The 20,925-nt window shown below is 54.5% G+C and overlaps 1 protein-coding gene across 1 annotated transcript; it reads left to right on the top strand.

The window, feature by feature from the left end:
• Positions 1–14,098: 14,098 nt before the first annotated feature.
• LHX1 (LIM homeobox 1) lies at positions 14,099–19,806 on the top strand. The gene is made up of 5 exons (XM_003414566.4): positions 14,099–14,775; positions 16,615–16,841; positions 16,938–17,215; positions 18,539–18,704; positions 19,062–19,806. The coding sequence occupies exons 1-5, from the start codon at positions 14,606–14,608 to the stop codon at positions 19,439–19,441; spliced, it is 1,221 nt and encodes a 406-aa protein (XP_003414614.1). The 5' UTR covers positions 14,099–14,605; the 3' UTR covers positions 19,442–19,806.
• The last annotated feature ends 1,119 nt before the right edge of the window (positions 19,807–20,925 follow it).

The following is a 20,925-nucleotide window of genomic DNA, read 5'->3' on the forward strand; positions in this document are numbered from 1 at the left end:
AAGAAAGGTGCCCGCAGGCTGCAGCTCGGGTTGTCTCAGCTCTGCCTTCAGCTTGCAACAAGAACCAGATGCCTCAGCCTTCTCCAGGAGGTGCGGCCACGGCCAGATTTGTTTCCGAGCGGAACTGCCTCTACTTGGAGAACTGTTGTCGGAGAATATTAACGTGGGATTCCCAAAGGCCCAGGTCTGAGAGCAGCTTTCTAGGACACACAGCTCAACGCTTTCTGTAGCCACCGCACGACAGCCTCCAGAACTGGGGCAGGGGCCTGGGGGCCGGTGCACACCAGCTCAGAGCTGGGGGGAGGGGGGCGGAATCTTTCCTCATGAGGCCTGTCCCTTATCATTTACCCTGCTAAAAATATTATGCTATACAACAAGTTGGGTGAGGAGCTAGACAGGAGATATGTGTGAATAGCAAAAGTATGTATAATGTATTTATCAGGCACCCACTTATACTATTTGCATATATCGCATATCATTAAGGTTTGACCAGTAAGAGTCAGAGAGATGGGAGATTGGAAAGAGAAGAAAGATACAGAATGGGAGCTGGAAATATAAGAACGTGTTCTTCTGGGATAAGTATAGTTTCCTCAAAATTTGTTCTCTTCCTAAAGTGAAAGAAGGATTTTAATGACTTTTTATGATCTTATACAATTCAAATCTTTCAGTAGTGCCCTGGTGCCTAGCACAGTGCTTTGTATACAAAAGTCCTCCATGCCATAGAGTTCTAGAGCTAGAAGGGCCTTGGATATCATCTAGGCTTGTGGTTCCTCACCTTGGTTGAATGTAGAATCACCTGGGGAGCTTTAAAAAAAAAAAAAAAAACAGACGCTGGGGACCCACATCCAGAGATTGTGATTTAATTGGTCTGAGGCAGAGCCCAGGTATCTACATTTTTTTTAAAGTTCCCCAGATGATTCTACTGTGCATCAAGAGTTGAGAGCCACTGGTCTAGGCCAAGAAGCCCTGGTGGTACAGTGGTTAAAGTGCTCAACTGCTAACCAACAGGTTGGCTTTCGAACCCACCAGCCACTCCAAGGGAAAAAGATGTGGCAGACTGCTTCTGCAAAGATTTACAGCCTTGGAAACCCTATGGGGCAGTACTACTGTGTCCTATAGGGTTGCTCCCAAAAACCCACTAAACCCACTGCTGTCGAGTCGATCGTGACCCTATAGGACAGAGTAGAACTGCCCCATAGAGTTTCCAAGAAGCACCTGGTGGAGTTGAACTGCCGACCTCTTGGTTAGCAGTCGTAGCACTTAACCACTACACCACCAGGGTTTCCATAGGGTTGCTATCAGTTGGAGCTGACTCAATGGCAGTGGGTTTGGTTTTTTGGTTTGGTTTAGGCCAATACTTTATTTGACCCATGCGGAAACTGAGACACAGAGAGTAAGTTGCCCAGGCTCACACAGCTAACTGGCAGCAGAACCAGGACCAGAGAAGCCAATCGGATATCCTGACCTCTCAAACATGTTAAATGAGCAAATAAAAGATTGATCCTCTTCTGAAGGCATCTCTGTCTGCAGAGGCCAGCCCTCCACCCCTATCCCACTCCCTATCCCACATTTTTATATTATGTTCATCAGAGGACAGGCAGGCTGGCATCTTTACCCTGCTCTTCCAGGCCACCCATCCTCAAGGCTCATGCAGGACAAACGCACAAATTCTCAATTCAAAAACTGGCAGCCAGGCCGGGAGTCTCTGAGAGTAAAAGGGCAGCTGTTGCTCGGTGCCATATGGAGCATGTGAGCGAATGTCAGTGTTGACTCCAGAGCAAGGTGTGTGCGTGTATGTGTGTGTAAATGTACATCAATGTACACTTATATGAGAACCTATGTAGAGGATCCTCCTGCACGTGGGCACATATCCTTCTGGAGCCATCAGCACCAGGCAGTGAGATTACTTACTTGTGTACATGTCAATATCCATGCATGGGATGGTATGCATGTTCAGGTCAGCATCCATCTATGCAGGAGTGCAGGTGTGTGAGAAAATATGTGTAAGTGTATAAAGGATTCTGAAATAGTGTCTGATGTGTGTACCGGTGGATGTGTCCACGATTCTACACAAGTGCACAAGACTGGTGACGGCGTGTATGTGAAAATATGTGGATGGCTGCCTGTACGTGTGAATGTGTGTGCCTGGGAGTCTGCATGTGCAAGGGCAGAGTGCAGGTTCATGTGGAGAGAGAAGGTGTCTGCTGTTTCCATCACACTTCTCCCAAGTAATCGTTGCAAAATATATGTGTCAGAAAACTATTAACTTTCAGGCTTAAATAGACCTTGGCATATATAAATGAAACATAATATTGTACAGGCTGAGATGTTACACGTTAACACTGTTTATCATTGATAGAATTAAATAACCCACACAAGGCCCTGGGAGCATTTCTTACAATTTTATTTAACACGGTCTCGGCCAAGCAACCTTTGGCAAACAGGTATATCCATTGTAGATGACTGCAACAAATGCATAGTTTGTAGGTTATAACATATAACACGTGACAAATATAACAGAGGAGTTTCAACTAAAAATCCTATTTGTCCCCATCTTTCTTTGGGTTCATCTTAGTCCCCTTCCCTCTCCAAATCTGATTAAAACCCATCCCTTGACACTTCCCTAGGAGGTCTCTGCATTTGTGGTAAGGAGAGATAAAGTGGAGGGTGAGGATTTAGGGTGGGCATAGAGATAACACTGTAAGACCTGGTCTCTGGAATGTTTCTACTCCTCCCCAGTCTATCACAGGCAGACCCAAGTCCCCAGCATGTGTAAAACAAGGAGACCCAAGGAGGCTTTTGGTAGGTTCTGCAGACCCTGAGGTTGACCGACAAAAGTTATTCATTCAGAATCCTTAAAAAGTACATCGTACTTATCAAATTAGGGGTAAAGCCTTCATTTAAAGATTCATAAAAGTGGTCCCCTGCTTCTTTTTTATGGGAAAGCTATATTCTCACTTGAGCCCAAATGAGAACAGCCTTGTACATAGTTACAGGCCTGCAGGATCACATTTCAGCATGCGTGCTGGCCGTTGGACCAGAATGTTGGCTGAACTGTGAACGGCCTCAGGGAAAAGAAAAACTAAAGAGCTAGAAAAGCTGGGTCTTCATCTGAAAGGCCAAACCAGAACAGGAGGAAGAAGATGGTAGAGACACAAATGAGGGTCACACAAGCTAAAAATGCTCCCTTACCAGCCACTGGGCAGTGAAAACAGATATCACTTTTTCCCAGAAATAACAAACAAAATGGTCTTTCCAAATTTTGCCAAGGATTCCTTAACCTTCCAAGAGCCAGGGCCAAGATCCCAAATGGAACCTTGAAGCCTTGCTTTCTCGGATCTGTTTCCCACCATCCTTGGGCTTTATTTTGGTATAGAAGTACAAAGATTAAGGCAAGGAATCTTCCCTATGCCTGACTTCCTGCATCCTAAGTTTCTTTGATAAACTTTTCTCCTACCGAGACCCCTTGTGCCTATAAGGTAAAGGCGGCCAAGTCCAATTTAAACAGCGACACTCCCCAAATCCTCTGCCACCAGCAACAAAGCAGTCATCAGAACTGTTTTACCAGGCAGTCCTGGCCCCCCCCTCCCCCCGCCACACCATTTCCAGCTGCTAGAGAAGCCAGCAGGGATATCAGCCAACCTGCTTGGGGGACAGCTGACTGCCAGAACCAGAAAGTATTGTGTCATCTTCACACCAACTGAAGTCAGGAAGTCAACTCTCCGCAGCTTGATGCTGTGGGCTGTCTCCTGAGTGAATACAGAGAAAAAAAAAATTTTTTCCTAATGTTTGGATTAAAGGTAAGAATGTTGAAAAGCACTCATCAATGTACTTGCCCCCCCAAAACACACACATACACACGCAGGCGCACACACACACACACATACACGGGTGTGTGCGGACACACACACATACACCCTGTCCATGCAGACAAATCATGAATCACCTCCATGGCCGAACATTTTAGTGTTCAGTAATATTCTCAGAGGCCCAAGGTTTTCAGCCAAATCCCAGGTCTGTGCACAAGGACACTTCATAAATCCCTCCCCTTATGAAAGGCCAGTCTGAGCAGATGGGACCACTCTTAAGTAAACTGTAGAGCCCTCCCTTCATCCATCTCAGGAGGAGCGGCAGGGGGCTGGCTGTACCAGCCCAGAGAGCAACAGGAGCTGTGAATTCTGAGGCTAATGTTCACATCCCCAAGTTATCTCTCTGAAAGGAGGTGTCCGTTGGAGCACACAACCCTCCCTCGTCTCCCTCAAGGGGAGATCAGATGGTAAAGTCAGACTGGAGGAGGCTGCTGCAGAACTACTGGTGGCCAGAAGTGGGGAATCAAATACTGAGCATCAGAGAGGTGGCCGGGGCCAAGAGGAGGTAAAAGGCAAAGGGGCCCCTCAAACCCACTTTCTTTGCACACTAAGTCTGGGGAAATAATCTCCAAGCAACTCCACTTCCTGATAATCTGCCTCATGAATATTTATTAAACAAAAGATTTAAAAAAAAAAAAAGAAGAAGAAAGGGCCAGATAATTAAGCACTCAGCAGAGGTAAATGGCATCAGTTAGGGTGTCTCCACCCCGCTCTGTCTGTCCCCCACCTGCCACCCGCCACCCTGCCTCCTTGGCCCAAGGTATATGTTGCATCATCCACCACCCCAGCCGCTGCTCATCTCTTCAGGTGTGTCAGGAAGATACAAGGCAGGTGGATGGAGAGAGAGACAGACCGGGGCACCCCAGGTGCTCCCCAGGAAAGGCATGGACTGTGAAATTACACCGGGACTGGACAACTTACCACCACACTGGAACCCTTGGGGTACTGAAATAATTAACTTGCTAATCAGCTACACCTTGCCTTTTCCTTTCTTCCTGGAAAAAAAAAATTGCAAATCGCCTTCACATCAGGTTTCCACATCAGTCACTTGGAGACAAATGATGCTTTTGAAGAAATACACTGTCTACCTCCATGTAGGCTGAAATGGGCCACACAAAGTTAGACCCCTTCCTATTGCCACTCTCCACCCACCAGGTCTCAGGGGGCAAACAGAGACAGAATGTTTCTGGAGATGCTGGTCTTTTTCTCCACGGCACAGAGGTTTTCCATCTGCGCTAAGCTTTCTCGCTTTCAGCCCTCTTTTGCCTGCTTGCTGGCGCTAAACAGCCAAGATCCATGCGGGGAAAAGAGGATTGATCAGAATCGTAATAATAATCCCTGGCATTCATAGGGCTTTACCTTTTACAAAGTGTTTTCACACATTATCTTATTCCGTCAGAGGAGGTCAGAGCTGGAAGGGACCTCAGCAATCATTGAGTCTAATCCCCTTGTGTTATAGATGAGGAAACTGAGGCCTAGAAAGGTTAAATGTGTTCTCCAAAGGCCACAACCAGACACGGTGTAGCAGGTCCTCACTCTCCTCGTCTAGAGATTCTGTGCTGCCTCAAATCCTCTGAGAAAAGGGAAAGGGCATGATTGTCTTTTTGCGCCACAGTGGATACAAACCAAGACATCAAAAAATTCAAAGAGTGGGATATGAGAATAAAAGCAACTCTTGTAAGGAATTGGCTTGGAGGGTTGAGGTGGAGGAGACCATGGGTCTAAGCCCTGAATGGAACATGTTAATTAACAAACTTTCCCCCTCCATCCCTTTGTCCCCCTTATCTTCCCCCTTCTCTCCAGGCTTAAAATATGAACATTATGCAGTTTGGGATCTAATGTTTAATTTGCCTACAGGTCCCTGGAGGCTCTTCTTGGATTCAAGTCTGGCACCTACACTCCCAGGACTCACTTAGGCATGGGCTCATGTGTGCATACGTGTGTCCACTCAAGACATTGGATTTAGCAGCGAAAAACAGGCATCTTGATCCTTTCACAGATCAGATGATTTGCAAATTAATAGCTCTTTCCCCCCAAGGCCCTGAGGAGGTTAAAAACGATTGCTGGTGAAAGCAAAAAAAAAAAAAAAAAGGGAGAAAAACATAAAATGGGGAGAGAGAGACTCACAGGACTCACAAAGGATGCTGGCCGGAAAATGCTTCCCCGTGAATGGCGTGTATGTTTTTACATGAGTCTCTGAATTTCCATGGGATCGTGGTGCCCTTGTTGCCCAAGCCTGTTGAAAGGTAAGCGGTTCCTTTGTGTGTTCCTTTATTACTAAGCCCAACTCTTTTCCCTCTAAAACTCCTTCTTCTCCCTGTTGAGCTGACCATGCTTCTGGATTTATGAAGAGAGATGTTTTAGCAGAAATCCCCCAGAGTGTCCCATCAGCCCTAAATCCCAGGCCCACTCACCCCCCCAAGACCCCATGACACACAGCATGCCAACACGGCTTCCTCTTGCCTATGCATTAGCCATCCATTGTGGCAACCTGACATCTCTCACACATAAAACCGTAAGAGAGAAATAAAATATCTGTCTCTTGGCGAAAATAAAGCTTTGCCTCCCTCCTGATGTATAGGATATAAAATAAAGCCAAGGCTCCAATAGTGGCTTTTCCTTATGCTGGAGTTGCCTTTGCACACACGGAGACAATGAAGACGTATGGTTTGGGACGAAGCCCAGCCTCCTGGGGCCACCTTCACCCTCTTTTATCATAGTCTCTCCCTCCTCCCCCTGTTTCTCTTTCTTCTTCACTTTCTTTCCTTTCTAGTTTGGATTTGCCTTTTATATGCCCTTCTCTTTCTTTCCTCTGGAACTTTATTCCTCTTGCTCACTTTCTTTTTAAAGCCTGACAGAGACAGTGGGAGAGGAGTCAAGTTTCTCACCTTCCTAAACCCGCCTTTACCTCTCCTCAACTCCCCCTTCTCCAGGTCCCCAGCTCTCTGGACTGCCAGCCCCTGTGGCTAATTTTGCTATGACTGCTAGGGGATTTGCTTTGGTCAAATGTACAAATGTTCCCAAGGGACAATTAAGACTGTGTTTAGTGAAGGCGGGGAGTGAATTTTTTTTTTTCTTGGGGAGCTGCCCTTCCCCCTTCTTCCTCTCTCTGGGTTGAGTGGTTTATGGATCTCAGCATTTATTTATTTAGCCTCTGAGGAGGCCAACAGAGCAAAACTGCCACCTCACAGGGGTGAGAGTTGCCATGTACCTCCCAAAACCAAGCCTCAAAGCTGATTTCCAGAAAGATTGTGGACCTTGGAACCTGTGACGGGGTGAATTTGTTTTGCATGTGGCAAGGACATGAATTTGGGGGGTCAAAGGGTGAAATGTATGGATTGAATTGTATCCCCCAAAATATGTGTTGTAAATCCTAACCTCCATGCCTGTGGTTATAATCCCATTTGGGAATGGGTTGTCTTTGTTATGTTAACGAAATAGGATTAGTGTAGGGTGTGTCTTGAGTCAATTTCTTTTGACATATAAAAGAGATTAAACAAACATAGGAGAAGAGAGATGGAGGAAGAGACATGCCAAGCCACATGAAAATCAACCAGGAGCAGAAGCTCAGAAGAAGAGACAAGAACCTTCCCCTAGAGTTGGCACTCTGAATTAGGGCTTCTAGCCTTCTAAACTGTGAGAAAATAAATTTGTTTGTTAAAGTCACCCACTTGTGGTATGTCTGTTATAGTAACACTAGATAACTAAGACAGGTTCCTTCCAGCCAACTCACCTACCGATGGGCCAATCCAACACCATTTCCCCTACCTCTTCTTCCCGTTCCTGAGAACTGAGGGTGCTGTGGGGAGCAGAAGGGGAATCCTTCCCCATGCTCACACTCAGAGACCAGAACTGTCCCCCTCACAGTCACACAGATATGGCCACCCTCCTCTCCTCACATACACTTGACACTCTCTCCCATGGTGTTCCCATGGTTTCTACTTTTCCCTTCTCTGTCCCCAGAGACCTCACTCTTGCCAGGTCTGCATTGCTCTACCTGAACTTCCCTCTCTTTCCACCCCTGAGTGGGTTTTTCTCTAGAAGCTTCTCTACATCCTTGCCTTGACCCCACTGCCCTCCAAGGCTGCTTCCCAACCCATTTAAAAGCTCAACTGCACTATTAGGGACCACAGGACATATCCCAGACTCTTGGAAGAGTAACAGTGACTAAAAGAAGGAAGTGCAGGATCTGGACTCCTGGGGGAGCAAAGAGGAAGAAATGGTATGGTCTAGAGGTAAGAAAAGTCCAGTAGGGAGGCAGGGGATGTCTTTCAGCATCTGAGATTTAACTCCAGATATTTTTTTTTTTTTTTTTTAGAGGGATGTAGAAGGCCTGAGAGTAAGGCAGTGCGTGTGGGGGGGGGGGGTGCCCCGGTCACCCTAACCTAAAAAGATCTTTATTAATACTGCCCAGGACTGGAGGGGCCGAGGCAGTAGCATTTATTGAATTCTTCCCAAAAAAAAAAGAGGTGGGGGAGGAGGGTTTAGAGCTGCCAAGTCCAGGAAGAACTCAATCCCAGCCCCAAAGGTGGCTACTTTGGGGGCTCTCCTCTCTCCTTTTTTCTTCCCACTTGGTATCTCTCCAGATATCGGCAGTGACCACCGCCATTAGCTAAAGGGAGAGAGTCAATTAGTGAGAGGATTAATTACTCCGAGGCACGAGCCCCGTTTGTCTTCCTTACCGGGGTGTGAGTGTGCGTTCAGACAGAGGAACACGGGCACGCACCCAAATACACATTGTTGTCACGCCGTCTTAGACGTTTTATTTATTTGTTGGATTCCTGCCCAGAGCTGCTCACACGCTTGTCCACGGGCGCTGAGTCTCCTACCAAACACACCGCCTCCTCTTCTCCCGCCTGCGAACACACCTATCACACACCCGCGCACCCTCGGAGTCCTGCCGGATGCTCCCTCCGCGCCTGTGGTCCTCGAGTTCAGTTTATGGCTGGGTGTCTTTCTGGGCCCCCTTTCCGTTTCTCTTCCCTCACTCCTCCTCCACGCATTTCCCCACCTGATCTTTCCTCCATTCCCGCTTACTTTTTGCATTCCTTCCCTTCTCTCCGGTTTTCTCTCTCCTCCCTCTCTCTCTGGTCTCCCCAGCTCACCCTCTCCCTTCCAAGGCTCTCCCCGTCTGGTCTTTGCCCCTTGGCCTGTACGGCGCTGACTTGCATCTGAGATCATCACGCTGGATCTCACCCCCCCCCAAGATGCCCTGGGGTCCCCTCCACTCCCCGTGGGAAGCCAGCGTTGTTTACCTAGGCCGAGCACACACCATGACGCCCCAGCCGGATGCTGCCCTTTGCCGGCTCGCGGGCTCCTCCGCCCGTTCAAGGCCCCCCTCCCCGGAAAACGTGGCGGGGTGGGGGGAGGATGCAAAGTACACAATGGAGCAAGGTGACCAGCCCTCCAAACTTCTCACTTCCAACAGTGCAGGGACCTAGGGGTCTCGGGCAAAGCCCCTAACGTGGGTTTCCATAACACCGACCCCCCACTTAGTATGCGGTCCAGGGGGGAGAGTGATGTAAACTGTAAAGTGCTGCACAGAAGCAGGTCATTTCTATGAGAGCGGTGGAGTGAGACAGGGGGAACTCAAGGCAAGAGAGAACGCGAGAGAGGAAGGAGACGCCTAAATATCGCCGGTTGGATCTAAGGGCCCGGGAGGAACAGTTCAGCTGCGTCGCATCGGTCAAGACCTCACCCAGTCTGTGCCGGGTCCGCGCCGCCTCGCGGACCTACCCTATCCAGACATGCACCTGGCTTGCTCCTCGCTCCCTCCGCCTGGCTCTGCGTGGCTGAGTGCACCCGGTCCCTGCCGCCCCGCGCGGGGTAACCCACAGCCGGCTGCGCCGAGGCACCTCCTTTCGTCGCCTCACCGCCCTTTTCTGGGGTTCGTGGGCTGGAAAGGAGGGAGGCAGCGCCACTCCTCCGTGCCCCGGCAGCGGGGCGGGAAGGGAGGGACGCCTTCAGTGGCTGCCGCTGCTTTAGGGATCAACACCGGCCGACGGTGACACGGCAGGCTCTGGTCCTTGGGCCCTGCGGGCCACTCAGGGACGTAGGGGGAAACAGAGTAGGTAGGGCTGGGGAGCAGGCAGGCGGCAGGAAGAAAGCAGTGCAGGAGGGGGCGCCGCCTTTCGCCCCCAAACTGCAGAGCGGCAGGGGCGGCTGGCAGAACCCCTTTATCCCCAGCTCCTGCACTGGGTCTCTACCCTCGGACAGATCCTCAAGGCGCTTCCCGAAGGAAAAACCTGGGCGCCAAAGCCCTTCCTGGGCCTTTGCTGACGGAGCCTGGGATGCGGTGGAGAGCAGTCAAGGCCACTCACTGCTTCCCCGCCCCCCACCCCCGCCACCCCGCGCCAGGAAGTAAACGTCCTGGGGATGCTTGCTGCGGGTCTGTGTGGCTTGGAGCACGTTGGGTACGACAGCGCTCCTGTACTTGAGGACTGAGACAGTAAGCGTGGTGGTGGGCAACGTGAGGTTGTTGCTCTTCGCTGAGCCGACACTGGTGTCAACGCAGGGCTGCCCCCTCTTCTCCCGCGGCTTCGGGGACTGAATTTTCTCTGCAGGATTTCTTCCCATGACTCTGCGACTAGTACGTTTTAAAATAAAAGCTCAACGGAAACGAAAAAGCATTAATCTAGTGTGCTGTCGCCGTGGAGGCGTTAAATCTGGACTTTCAACCCAGAATCAGGAGCCAGGAGGCGCGCCTGGAGTTGCGCTGCGCAACCCCGGTTGTAGGCTCCGGGGTTGCTTCCCGTGGACCTGTTTGCTGCGCCATCTGGACAGGGAACAAGCAGAACCCGGATGCCCTAGAGCCTGTGTCCGGTCCTCGCCCCCAACTCCCCACCGCGCTGGGCCGCCCGCAAGAAGGGGGTCCCACTTTCCCTCAGGTCGAGGACCCAAGGTTTCTGCACCCTCCAAACGGACTGAGCAACCTCCTCCCCCCCACCCGGAGGGAGGCGGCGGGCCTTGACTTCGCGAGGGGCCTGCAGCCGGGTCCAGCTGTCGCCCCGTAGGTTCCCGCCGACAGTTCCCCTTCTGCTTTGCATGAGAAGGAGCCCAGCTGGGGCGGGGGCGGGCCACTCGGGACTGGGGCAGCTATAGATTCCTGAAATGGGTGGTTGGGTCGAGGGCGCGGGCAGAGAGAACTGGGACAGCTGGGGGTGGGGGAGTGTGGGGACAGCTCTGTGGGACCGGCCCCTCCCCGCGGGCCTCACCACGCTGCCAACTGGAGAGAAGGGCGGGATCCCGGCGGGTGAGCAAGGATTCCACTCCACATCGCGCTTAGCGCCTCCCCGGGTACGGATGTCCAGGCACCGGTGGGCTAGTTCCCGGAAGCGCCGGGTCCGCAAGAAGAGTGCACAGCCAAGTGCAAACCCGGGCAAACTCTCGCTGGGTTAGAAAATCACCCTCCCCATTCCCTGCCCCGCCTGTGCCCGAGCCTGGGAGAGCCCCGCCGAGGGGTTTGGTGTGCTGGGGATCGCAGGCCTCTGCTCCGCGGCACCCCGTAGCTCCGCGGCACCCGGTAGCTGCGACCCCGGGCCGACGTTTTGGGGGGAGGGCGGAGAAGGCAGTACACCTGCCCGGCACCCGGAGGTCAGGGAGGGGCCGAGCGCAGAAGAAGCACACAGCGGGCCTCGCTACGGATTTCCAATAAAAATGTGACGCCGCCCGCAAGGTGAGGACTCCAGGAGGCGCTCGGGATTGTAGGGCGATGCAGACTGAGGCTTGGTGACAGGAAAAGGGCAGAGGCAGAGCCCGGAAACCCAAGAGTTTCACCTAGCACAAGCAAATTTGCCGTAGTGACATCGCCGTTCGTCCGAAGAGGGTATTTCATTTTGCGGAGAGCTGGGGTCACTGCCGGCCTAGAGTCACAGTAGTTGAGTTTCCGAGCATTTCCCTCAACTTAGCCCTGGGCCCTGTGTCGGTGCCTGAGTCCCGCACCGCAAGTGGCGTCAAAAGGCCAATGCCAAAGTACCTGCAAGATCTGGCGTGGCGGCCCATGCTGATTTCCTTCCACACTAGGGTGGTCTGCGCCTTCCTTGCGCCCGCTCCTCCCCCCAGCCCCCGCAAAAAAACCAGGAAATAAAAAGTAGGACCACTCAGCCCTGCCGCCTTCAGACCCCATCTCGGGGGGAATCCCGGTTAAGCATAGAAAAAGTACCACGGCAACGGAATTTGGGGGTTCACTGGCGTCCACGGGGGAACTAGAATGACGCCGATAGGCTTCCGTTTCCAGAACCCAGCCTCGACCACAATATCTGGGGCAATCCGCCCCCGCGGGCAGTAATCCCGAGTTTACACCTGGAGCGGAATTCGGGAGGGAAGGCCTTCCAGAAGAGTGGACTATGGAGGGAGTGGCCTGTGGTTGCCTGGGAAAGCTGATGTCAGCCCAGAGCCTGGAAAGCCGAGGACTGGAAGCCAGGTCCACCCGCCGGTGCACACCCCACCCATTGCAGCCTTCCCTTGGCGCCCCCGCGACCTCGCTGCTTCCTCCCTCCTTCTCCCCCATCTGCACCGCCCGCAGCGTCTGGGGCCCGGCGGTTTCCCGCCTCTTCGTTTATTTTGGTATGTAAAAGGCGTCTCCGGATCACAGTTTTCTCACAGCTTCTCGCCTAGGTTGCGACTCCTCACCCAAGGCGCTTCCCCACCCACTCCTTCCCCTCCCCCGCGCCGCGCCTCCGGCCTCCCCCGCCCCCACCAGGAAACTGCCGGAATCAACTTTCCAAGAGCGCGCTGCGGGTGACAGACACCCAGGTCTTCTAGAGACCAGGACCCTGTGGACTTTGGATGGATTGGGGGAGGGGGCGGGGAAGGAGACAGGACAGAAGGCGGAAGGAGATTCTGTTGGCAAGCGCCTTGCCCTCAAAGACGCGCGCCGTGTCCGGGGCAAACTTCCAGGCCAAGACAGCAAGGGGGAAGAAAAAAAAAAAAAAAAAAAGCCAACACCCGCTGAATAACAAAGCCAAACGGTGCACCAGGGCCGTCGGGGTACACGGACCCCGTGCACCCCAACCCTTGACAGGGTTCGGTCTTGGATGACTCCCACTCGCCCGCAGAACTGTAGCCTCCGCCTGCGCCTTCTCCCTCCCTTCCTCAGTCCCTTCCACAGAAACCGACGCCCTACCAGACAAGGAGGGACTCGGGCACATCGCCGCCTGCTGCCCGCGTCGGCCCGCGGGTGCCGCCGCCGCTGATCCTCGAAACACGGTCTCCTCGCACTCTCCCGGGCCGGGGGATGCGGAATGGTTTACAGAGGGACCGCGAGCCGCTGATTGGTCGCAAGCCGCCGTGACGTCGGCGGGCGCTGCATTAAGGCGAGGGGGCTTCCAGAGCTCAGCCAACAGCCAGGAGCAGTGACCGAGCCGCCAGAGCCGGGGAGAGACGCGCCGGGGCGGCGGACTGGGCCAAGAGATCGGGGACCAAGGGACGCACGCCCGGGGAGAGCCAACAACGAGTCGCGGCCCGGGCGGCGACAGCGGCGGCCAGCGCCGCGCTGTTCCAGCCGCCAGCCTACTACTGTAGCCTCTGCACCAGGACCTTTTTTTTTTTTTTTAAAGCTCTCCAAGCTTACCCCTCCCCCTGACTCCTCCCGCTACAAAACAAAAGGGGGGGGGAGGAGGCTAGAAAGAAAACCCAGATTTACCACTACAACGAAAAAAGAGGGGGGAAAGGAAAAAGAGAGAGAAAGTCGCGCGACTGTGGGGTTGGACTCAGGCAGCTGGAGCGCGGGCCGAGAGATGCGGGGCTGCGCGCCCAGGCGGCCGCGAGTTGTGACTGGAGCCACGATGCACGGCCAGGCGCGGTGAGGAACCAGTGCGCATCGCCTCCCCGAAGGAGCCCAGGCGCAGGGAGGGGCGCCCCGAGGACACGGAGGCCTCTGGGCAGGACACCCGCCGAGGTGACGGGGCTGGGGCGGCGGGGAGCGGGCGAGCGCGTCTAGCTACGTCTGCCCAGAGTTGTCTCTCTCTGTCTTCGATTGACACACACACTTCTCCGAAAGGGGATAAACCCAAGCAACAACAGCAATCAACCACCAGCTCTCCCTCCTGCCTCCCTCCCCCTGCTCCCCAAACGGCCTGCCTCCGCCCCTCCCCCGGGCCCAGCGCGGGCGCCCGGCGCGTCCGGACCCGCTGCGCGATGCCGGCAGTTTAGGATCCAAAGCTTCTCTTCTCGTTTTGCTTTTTCCTTGTCTTTTTTTTTTTTTTTTTAAAGAGCGGGGAAATCCTGGCGGTAGGCAGCCCGGCACGCACACTCCCACCCTCATACCCAGGACAAAAGCAGATGCACTTTGACTTCTGACAGCTCTACCTCAAGCCGGAGAACTCAGCAGCGCTTTCCCTGCAACCTGAGCTCGCCGTGCCGGCTTCTCCGCTTATTTATTTATTTCCGTTCCCACCTTCGCTCTCGGTGACCTTCACTCCTCAGTCGGCTCTGGGAAAAAGGGTCGCTTTCTCGCTCGCCTGAGACTCCTTTTCATCGCTCGGGGAGCTACGGGCCGGTGCTCGGCCCGGGGCCCTGGAACTCCTGGGCTGCGCGCTCCACCAAGGCGCTCCCCTCCCCCAGCAGCCTCGTTGCCCCTCTTTTGATTTCCTGGTGCGGCTTTTGGCTTGCAAGGCCGCGTGTGTCTCCTTCCTATTGGAAGGCTGGGGGAACTAGTGCAGGTCATCGTCGGGAGTCAGCCCCTCGGCTCTACCTGCCCCTTTCCTTCCGGGTCCGACCCGACCAAACCAAAGACCATGGTGCACTGTGCCGGCTGCAAAAGGCCCATCCTGGACCGCTTCCTCTTGAACGTGCTGGACAGGGCCTGGCACGTCAAGTGCGTCCAGTGCTGTGAATGTAAATGCAACCTGACCGAGAAGTGCTTCTCCCGGGAGGGCAAGCTCTACTGCAAGAACGACTTTTTCCGGTGAGTACTTCCTCGCGCGCCCGGGCTGCTCCCTGCCTGCGCGCCCTTCGCGGCCAGCTTCGGATCAGAGGTCAGCGTGGCCGCTGCGGCCGCGCCAGGAGCTGCCTCTGGACAGGGCAGCCAAATCCGGCGGGCGCCCTTCTATTCGCCAGCTGGCGCGCTAGGAGCCCGAGATGCGGCTTTGCTTGCGTCTTGGAACTGTGGGTCCGGGTTTGGCTGCACGTGCCGCGGAAAGAAAGGTCTGAGCCTGCCTCGGCCCGGAAGCCCCTCCAAGCTTGGAAGGAGGCAGGGCAGCCTGGGGCCTGTCCTTCCGCCGCGGAGCTCTCCGCAACTGCGTTCTCCTGGCTGAGCCTTGAAACCTGGGCTCGCTCCCTCCCACTGTTTTCCAGCTCAGACAGGTCTTGGCGGGAACCGCCGAGCCTTTTGCGTGGTGTGTCCGGACCGCCTGCCGTGGGTGCAGCCGGGAAAAGCTCGGTCCCGAGGCTGATTCCGCACGCCAGGGGGTCTGCCTCAAACCTGCTCTGGCCTCTAAGCGCCGGCTTGGCAAACTGCCGCACTGTCGCCAGTTAAGTGCCCCAAGACCGCAGCCACCGCGGAGCAAGTTTTCCCCCGCTTCTTTGGCTGCCAAGGTCGGCGGGTGGTTCGGTCTTGGCCCAACGCCGACCCGGCTCGGAGGCGAGGGGCTCCTCTGCTCGCCCTCCCAGGCACTGCCCGGCAGCAGCCGCTACCTCCTTGCTGAAATCAAGGAGACAGCCAAGATCTGGCTGGCCCGAGCCGGGAGATCTCTTTCTACGCCCCCCACCCCTTTTAGTTTTTTAATTGTATTCATTTAAACTCACCATCTTGCCACCTCACCCACACAAACATAGTCAACAGAGAAGAAAAGGCTCAGGAGCGAATTCCTCTTTGCGGATTCGAAATCTCCCGGCTTACTCGGCTGATTTGGTTTCTGGTTTTCTCTTGAGTCTGTGGTGACAGATCTAGCTGGTGTGTGCGTGGGGATGTTCAAAGCCGGGACACTTTATTCAGAGGTCTGGGACGCGCTGTTCCCATTGCCACTTCAGGACACATGGCTCCAGGTGCAGAGGGATCATGGAATAATGAGCTGTGCACATTCGCACCGCCCGGAGGAAGCGTGGCCTAAGCCTCTGAGCCGTGGCCCACCTGGCTAGGTTTCCCCGGGCCGGAGCCGGGTGCCCATTTCAGGTGGACGCCCGAGGTCTCCCTCCCTAAAGAGTGGCGGAGCGCCTAGAGCCGGCTCAGCCCCACAGCGGCTTGCCACTTGTGCAGATCTGCCGGGCTTTGAGCTTCAACGTGGCACAAACCAGCTGCGCCTGCCCGGCTCTCACGGTCGGTGTTAGCTTACCCGCCGCGGGGTGGGATCTCGCCAACCACCAGTCTGTGCGCGTGTCCTTTTACCGTGAGAGAGAGCCCGACGCTAGGAGAGAAAAGTGGCACTCAGGGCGCATTTATGTGGGACTTTAAAATTGAACTGTCCTCCGAATCTGATCGTTAAATAAGTTTTCCGCCGCCTTCTCGCCTTCTTCGGCGGCGCTTTTCTCCCCTGGGATAAAGCGGACGAGAGTTCGTGCTGGCAATTTGGGGCGCTAGCCTTAACCGTGTGTGTCTCTCCCCTGACTTTTCCCTGGTCCCCTGCACTGTCCTCCTGCCTCCTCCCCCGCTTAATCGGCCTTCTGCTTCTCTTTCTTTCTGGCTCTCTCCCTTTCTTTTCCCCTTTTCTCCTTCGTCCTACTCCTTCTTCCTCTTTCTCTCTCCTGCTGTGGTTCTTTCTCCCGGCTTCTGTCTCCCCTTGCCCCTCGCCAACCCGGCCCCCTGCAGGTGTTTCGGTACCAAATGCGCTGGCTGTGCGCAGGGCATCTCCCCCAGCGACCTGGTGCGGAGGGCGCGGAGCAAAGTGTTTCACCTGAACTGCTTCACCTGCATGATGTGTAACAAGCAACTCTCCACCGGCGAAGAGCTATACATCATTGACGAGAACAAGTTCGTCTGCAAAGAGGATTACCTAAGCAACAGCAGTCTGGCCAAAGAGAACAGCCTCCACTCGGGTGAGGCCCCAAATCCCGTCTCCCTAGGGGCGGGCGGGTCCTGGGAAAGGAAGGCCCGCCACGGCCGCTGCTCACCTGTCCCTTCACTCTCCGCAGCCACCACTGGCAGCGACCCCAGTTTGTCACCGGACTCCCAAGACCCGTCGCAGGACGACGCCAAGGACTCGGAGAGCGCCAACGTGTCGGACAAGGAAGGGGGCAGCAACGAGAATGACGACCAGAATCTAGGTGCTAAGCGGCGAGGGCCACGCACTACCATTAAAGCCAAGCAGTTGGAGACGCTGAAGGCCGCCTTCGCTGCCACGCCCAAGCCCACGCGCCACATCCGCGAGCAGCTGGCCCAAGAGACCGGCCTCAACATGCGCGTCATCCAGGTCAGGGCCGGGGCGCGCCACTCCGCCACCTAGACGCCCACACTGCCAGTCTAGGCACCCAGATCCAGCCCGGGAGAGCCGAGCGGCGAGGAGGAGAGCGAGTCGACAGAGGCTGGTGGGGGAGGGGGTTGGGGGTAGACTCAGACACACCTCAACCCCGCCGGGCCTTTGAAACACCGCGGGATGCCTAGAGAACCAGGAAATCCCACAGCCTCCTCCTCCTCCCAGCACAACTGAGGTGACAGTGGCGGTAGAGGGGGAGGAGCGGGGAGCTCAGCAGGAGGCTGGAGAGGGGGACTGTATTGGACACCGCAGAGAGAGTTGGGACCCTTCTTTCTCCATCACCCCTTTCCGGATTCGGGAGGAGCCGGGAGGTCGGTGGGCACACCGGAATTAATCTGTTCCACTGGCTTCTGTGTCCTTAAATTCAATTTTGTGTGTCCCTCATCCCGGTTAGATAAGCCCCAGAGCAAAGACTAACCCTCCAAGCAGAGGTGGGGCGTCTTGGATTGAGGGAGAACGGGTTGGAGGGAGACTCAGCTCTCCCTCTGGAGCAGAGAGCAGAGGCAACCATCTGGGGGCAGCTGGGCCTATGCATTGTGAGGGCGTGAGGCAGCTTGTGATTCGCGAGTCTCTGATCCAAGCCTGCGTGTCAGAAGCCTGGTGCCTGGGAGGCTCTGCGAGGCCAGGGTGGGTGTGCCTAAGAGGCCGAGTGTACACGTGCAGGCCGCCCTCAACAGGAGGACCTGCAGCCTCTTGGAGGCTGTAGGAGCCTGCGCTCACATAAATGGGAGGTTGAGGGTCTGTTTCAGAGGCTGTGTGAAAATGTTTGGGACTGGGAGGGTGCGAGTGAGTTTGAAAAGGAGATGGTGGGTTTTGGTTATTGTTGCAAGATGATATGTCAACAGGAGGCCGTTTCCATGTTTTTGGTCACTATCATGTGGGGAGTTGCAAGAGACTGCAAAAGAGAAGCTGCATGTGTGACACTGTTTTGGGGAGGTTGAGTGTGTACAGCCCTCAAAAAGCTATAATTGTGACAGTGATTGTTAGAAACAACGGGGCTACTCCCCCCCCCCCACGCCGACCGCCTCACATCGGACAGGGTGACCTGCCCAGGTCCTCCTGCTGGGAATCCTGCTCACCATTGGCTCAGGGGCCACCCAGCGCGATCCCCACTAGAGACACTCAACCACCAACACACACACACACACACACACGCACCCTGGCGCCTGGAGTCGGGCAGTGGAGGGGTGAGGGGCGGGGCGGCTCACCCGGGCTTAGGGAATACTCAGTGGCCTCACCCCGCACGGGTGTGTCCTTCAGGTCTGGTTCCAGAACCGGCGCTCCAAGGAAAGGAGAATGAAGCAACTGAGCGCGCTGGGCGCCCGGCGCCATGCCTTCTTCCGCAGTCCGCGCCGGATGCGGCCGCTCGTGGACCGTCTGGAGCCGGGCGAACTCATTCCGAACGGGCCCTTCTCCTTCTATGGAGGTGGGTGCGCGGCCGAGCGGCGGAGCGCGACCAGGCAGCGGGTGGCTTCGCTGGAAGCGGGTGGCAGCGCGGGAGGTGCTCTTCGCTTTCCCCGGAGAAATGAAGAGTTAGGGAGCAACCGGGGAAGATGAGGGAGTAAAGCCAAGGAAGGTGGGGGATCCCGACCCTGAATGAGGCGGTGGGCAGGGAGGGAGCAGTGCCAGCGTGTGCGCCCAGCTTCCTCCCAGCTCCACAGGGGCACCCCACGCGTTCCGGGCGCGCGCTCTCCCGGTCCCGCTCAGAGCGCGCTTTCCCGCCCTGAGTGCACCTCCTGACCCAGGGCGCCGCCCTGACCGCCTTCTCTCCGCCATCCTGCAGATTACCAGAGCGAGTACTACGGCCCCGGGGGCAACTACGACTTCTTCCCGCAAGGCCCCCCGTCCTCGCAGGCCCAGACGCCTGTGGACCTGCCCTTTGTGCCGTCCTCCGGGCCTTCCGGGACGCCGCTGGGCGGCCTGGAGCACCCGCTGCCCGGCCACCACCCGTCGACCGAGGCTCAGCGGTTCACCGACATCCTGGCGCACCCCCCTGGGGACTCGCCCAGCCCCGAGCCCAGCCTGCCCGGGCCCCTGCACTCCATGTCGGCTGAGGTCTTCGGGCCCAGCCCACCCTTCTCATCACTGTCGGTCAATGGTGGGGGAAGCTACGGGAACCACCTGTCCCACCCCCCCGAAATGAACGAGGCAGCAGTGTGGTAGCGGGCCTCGCACGGTTCTAAGAGTTCGTGGTTGTACAGAAGTGAACATTTATTTAAGAAAAAAATAAATAAATAAAAAGCAAGTCCTCCCCCACTTCCGCCAGCCTCGGGGACCATTCTCGGTCTGGAGAGACGGGATGGGAAAGGGGGACACGAAATAGGATCCAAATCCACCTCGAGGCAGGACTGGGATCTGCTCCCCGAAGAGAAAGGTGCAGAACTGGGGCTCTCGAAGGGAAAGGCAGACCTCTCCCCACTTCCCCTCTGGACGCTGAACCGTGGAAGGACCCCGCGGGCGTGCGCGCCTAGTCCACGGGCGATGGAGAGTCACATGCAGCGACCGCCGGCGTGCACGGCCAGTGGAGATGCCAGGAGCCGCAGGAAGGGAGGCCGCGCGGCACAGCCCCGTGAGGGAGGTGAAGCGGCCCGGGGCGCCCTGGGCCAGGCCAGGAAGGTTCTGGCTCTGGGAAACCCTTTCTTAGTGTTGTCTCAGAGTTCAGCAACAGCGACAACAAACTCTGTATAGCTTCAGAAACGCCGACCTGCTGTGCATCAGGTGGGACTATATATATATATATATATATTTTGTCTATCTGGGTTTTGGTTTTTTGTTTTTGCCAAAATTGCAAAATTCTAAATGTAAAGCCCTCAGTATCAACTCTTCTACCTTTGCAAAACTCTACCCCCACTTACGCGGATACACACGCAGACACACACGTTAGAATGGTCTCCAGCCAGATCTCTCCCTAAAATGACTTGAACATCGGCCGTACAAGAGAAGTATTCTACCTTCACACATGAAAAGTTAATAAATAAATAAATAAATAAAGACTATTGAACTAAAAACAGTCAACTGTTTACGTCTAAATGTTAAATTCAGGAGTTCAGTGTTTTACTAATATATCCTGTTTTGAAACCTCTTGTTCAAGAACAAAATGTTTTGAGCAATCAACCAAAATTGTTTCTTTTCTTTTCCTGTAGATGTTCCGACAGCCTTGCAGGGCTTGCAGCTCACTGTGCTAGTATGTAAAAAGGTGTTGTTTACACGAGGCAAAGAGAAAACAATATTCAGACAGTTGCCAAATAGAAAAATTATAGCACAAATACTGTAAAGGTGCCTGGCACCAGCAACCTGAGAAAGTGTTTAAAAAAAAAAAGTGTTACAAGGTTTAAAAAAACATCTTTGCTAATTTTTAGTCCTGTTGAACATTCATGGAATTGTTAATATGACTTATATAGACCCACACAGGTTTTATTTTTGTGTCTTTAAAATCAAAGTCCAAAATATTTAAATTTTATGGTCAAATATGCAGTCAACAGCTGCTACTTTTTTCTTTATATATTAAATTTCTCATATGTCTTTTATTGTTCTAATAAACCTAAGCTTGTGTGACCTCCAGTGCATATTAGACCATTCACTGTATGAAAGAAAACATGTTGAATAAATCTGTGAGTTTTTAATAAAAATAGAAAACCTGACGTTTA

This window comes from Loxodonta africana, chromosome 18, assembly GCF_030014295.1.
Source record: "Loxodonta africana isolate mLoxAfr1 chromosome 18, mLoxAfr1.hap2, whole genome shotgun sequence".
Classification (NCBI taxonomy): domain Eukaryota; kingdom Metazoa; phylum Chordata; class Mammalia; order Proboscidea; family Elephantidae; genus Loxodonta; species Loxodonta africana.